The 3,563-nt window shown below is 24.7% G+C and overlaps 1 protein-coding gene across 1 annotated transcript; it reads left to right on the forward strand.

Moving 5' to 3' along the window:
• The first annotated feature begins 159 nt into the window (after positions 1–159).
• LOC114122570 (cytochrome c oxidase subunit 5B, mitochondrial-like) lies at positions 160–2,948 on the forward strand. Its single transcript, XM_027985253.2, has 3 exons — positions 160–430; positions 2,234–2,307; positions 2,626–2,948. The coding sequence occupies exons 1-3, from the start codon at positions 331–333 to the stop codon at positions 2,833–2,835; spliced, it is 384 nt and encodes a 127-aa protein (XP_027841054.2). The 5' UTR covers positions 160–330; the 3' UTR covers positions 2,836–2,948.
• Positions 2,949–3,563: the final 615 nt, after the last annotated feature.

A 3,563-nucleotide genomic window follows, 5' to 3' on the forward strand; every position in this document is an offset into this window, starting at 1 on the left:
AAATTTTTGGCAAAATTATTATTATTTAATCAAAGGTGTGGGTGTTGGATGGGAATTTGTGATTTTGCGCTACGGAAAATAAATTATCGGCGTTACCAACATATCCATTTGCACTCGGAAGGCGTAGACTATCTCCTTTTTTACGCGTAAATTGACCTTCCATAATCATGTGTTTAACCCTGTAGCGACAACCTGAGTAGATTTTCTTTCCTGTTAACCGCTCGCCACACGGACTACCTCTAGCCGGATTCTGGCGGAAAAATTCGTCGACTACCATCTCGACCGTAGAAGTTAAGTTTCGTACCCAATAACAATCCAAAATACATAAAAATGAACTCAAGACTTATGGTCCTGGGCTCAAAGCTCGCCTTCAGAAGTTCACCACGAATGTTCACAACTTCGGCTGCGAGGTTAAGCAGCAAGGATGAAGGTAAGCGATGTTCTTTTTTTTGTTATTTTTCAGCAGGTCCATTCTATTGGTAATACCTAGTTATAACTATTACAGTCGTTTTTACAGTAATTTAAAAAATTATTAATTATTATTCCAAAACATTACTGAGACAAATCAATTGCTAGTATAAAGACTAGATAGCTACGATTAAGTAATTTTTCTATTGTATAGATGATAATTGAATTAACATGTTCTTCAATAATTTTAATAATACCATCTATACAATCTATTTTTTATTAGATAATCGTATTGGAATCTAGATATTCCTATACTACCGATTATGACTACCTATTTGACTGGTTTTATTCTATTTTTATGTAATATAATTCATATTTTATTACTTGTCAAAGTATAGTTTTGTATCAAAATAATTTACATTTTTAATTTAGAAATACATCAGTTATTTTTTTGAGATTTGATGAATTTTATGTTAAAGATTAATGTTGGTAAATATAAAATAATTGAAAACTGGAATAATATCTCATCAAAATGTTTTCTTTTAGTTATTTGAATGTTTCAAAAACCAAACCATTGATCACAAGATTATAGAAATAAATAAAAGTTATATATTATTAGTATTTTCAACATGTCATATTTAATTTAGTGTAATCTTTCAATTTAATATAAAGGTATTAATTATTAATAAAGTTTATATTTGAAATGAGATCTAATATTAGATCATCAAATATTTCAAATCGTTAGTATATTCTTGTTTTTAAATGATCGAGTACCTTTTTTTTTTCGAGTTTGGAACCAATGGCTGTGGAAACCGCTTTTGTAATACTTCCACTGCTCCGTAATGATCAAGACCTACGGCAATAGATAAATAAATTTATTGTATTTTATTTCTTACTAAGACATGTAAATACTCTAATATTACTGTTATTTTATTTGATGAAAAGTTTGAATGTGATTCAAGTTCGAGAAAAAATAACCTAAATTCTTTTTGGATCTTGATTTGTGAATACTTAATTTCAATGGATCAAACCAATATATTATGTACTAATTGAAATAGTAGTTAAATTCTATATTTGTAAGTAGTATTAAGTAAATCAAAATTCTAGATTTTTGACAAAACAAAAAATTAAAAACTTAGAATGACACTGAAATGAAAGTTAACATTATAATCATTAGGTTTCATATTAAATAGTGAATACTATTAGTTACCTGTATCATATTTCATTATATTATTAATCCTTCCATTAATAATAATTATTTTTATCATAAGTTAAATTTTTGATTTATTACATGAAAAATCTTTGGGAACATAGACAAGATCAATATTTTAGATTAGGTAGTAAAGTTGTTTTGCACAAATATGTATAAAGTAACATTTTTTAGCCATAAAAGTTGTCTAAATTGTGCTGTATTACAATTATTTACTTGACTTTTTATTAAAATTTACATCTATTAATCATATTGATTATTTTTTTAAATAAAAAATTTTTAATTTTGTAAATATCTGAAAATATATAAAATAGTTTTATTATTATTATTTAGTTATATTACATTTAGGTGTTTAAGACTATACTTCAATAGATATATTTTATTATCAATACAGTAATTAATAAAAATTAAAGTATCCATTGTAATTCATACAGTCATGCTACATCTTATGCAACAGATCTATGATCAATACTTTTGAAGTGAAACAAATCAAATAAGTAGATTTATTTGACCAACTAAATTTTCTAAAACATAATTTACTATTACTTATAACTTTAGAAAAGTTATTGTTTAGATAAAATTGAATGATCCTTACATTTATTTATTTATTTTTAGGATTTCCTGATCCATTGGATTTAGCCACAGGTATCGAAAAAAAAGAAATGCTTTTGCGTCTAGCTGGAAATGATGTAAGTTTTATGATTATTTTATATAGTTAGTATTATTCAAAAATAATAATTTGTTATCAAATATTTTCAACTAAATAAAACAACATTTTTTAAATGTATTTTATTAATACTGGGTTTTTTAAATGTACTCTAAGGATTCAGAAGTTATTGGTACTTTTGATAAATGCAAATGTAATTTATTTCCAAGTATTAATATTTATAATTATTAATAATATCATAAATGTTAAGTTCATTGCTTAATTTATTTAGAAACAATAATATGAACATTAATATATTTCAAGTTCCTTATTAAAAATTTTTATTTTTTTAATATTATAGGACCCATACAATTTAAAATCTATTAAACGAGGTGTTGGAACTAAAGAGACACCAAATGAAATTCCATCTGCTTTTGAAGCTAGAATTGTTGGTTGTGTATGTGAAGAAGACTCATCACATGTTAAATGGATGTGGCTACACTCCGGCGAGCCAAAACGTTGCTACTGTGGACATTGGTTCAAATTAGTTTACAAGGAAGCACTTGTATAATAAATAATTATAAATGTCGTCGTTGTTCAACCATATTCAACAAATTTAGTCCTGCTCCAAATATTTTTTTTGTTTGTAAAATCGTTTTGTCATTAAAAAAAGTATTGTTGGCATCACTATTAATTATTATTTAGAATATTATTGTCGGATACAGAACAGTATTAAACAATATTGTTCCTTAAAAATTAGCTTTATATCAATGAAAGCACTTATGTTTTTCCTAGGCCTCTTACAGTTGCAGATTATTAATTAAAAAGTATTTTACCAAATATTTATATTTTACTTTTTATTATTTAAGTATTATTTTTTATCCAAAAATACTTAAGTATAATATAAATATTTTATATGTTCGTAAAGGATTTTTAGATTTACTAATTAAATGTTAGGTACAAGTACATATAAAACTTATTTAATTGTTGAACAAATTTATTTTCTATTAATGTCAGTTTAACTTAGGTTAACTTAACTAAAATGTTTTATTAAAAGTTAAAACCTCTCAAAAAGTGCGTGTGTGTGTTTATATGCATATACCTACAAACTGACTTATATTTAATGCTTAAATATTATAATAATAGGTACTTCACGATGTTCCCTGATCATTTTTATTTACTTAACAAGTATAAAATATTTGGTTTATATTATCTTTGAAAATATTCCTTAACTAATTATTGAATTGAAAAGTACATAAATGTCTATGGTGATAATATAATAATAAATGCACCAAGTTA

This window comes from Aphis gossypii, chromosome 1 (assembly GCF_020184175.1).
Source record: "Aphis gossypii isolate Hap1 chromosome 1, ASM2018417v2, whole genome shotgun sequence".
In the NCBI taxonomy this organism is placed as follows: domain Eukaryota; kingdom Metazoa; phylum Arthropoda; class Insecta; order Hemiptera; family Aphididae; genus Aphis; species Aphis gossypii.

Coding starts and splice junctions, on each gene's coding strand:
- LOC114122570 (XM_027985253.2), top strand. CDS start 331: ATGAACTCAAGACTTATGGTCCTGGGCTCAAAGCTCGCCTTCAGAAGT. Junction 431..2,233: donor GTTAAGCAGCAAGGATGAAG/GTAAGCGATGTT, acceptor ATTTATTTTTAG/GATTTCCTGATCCATTGGAT. Junction 2,308..2,625: donor TGCGTCTAGCTGGAAATGAT/GTAAGTTTTATG, acceptor TTAATATTATAG/GACCCATACAATTTAAAATC.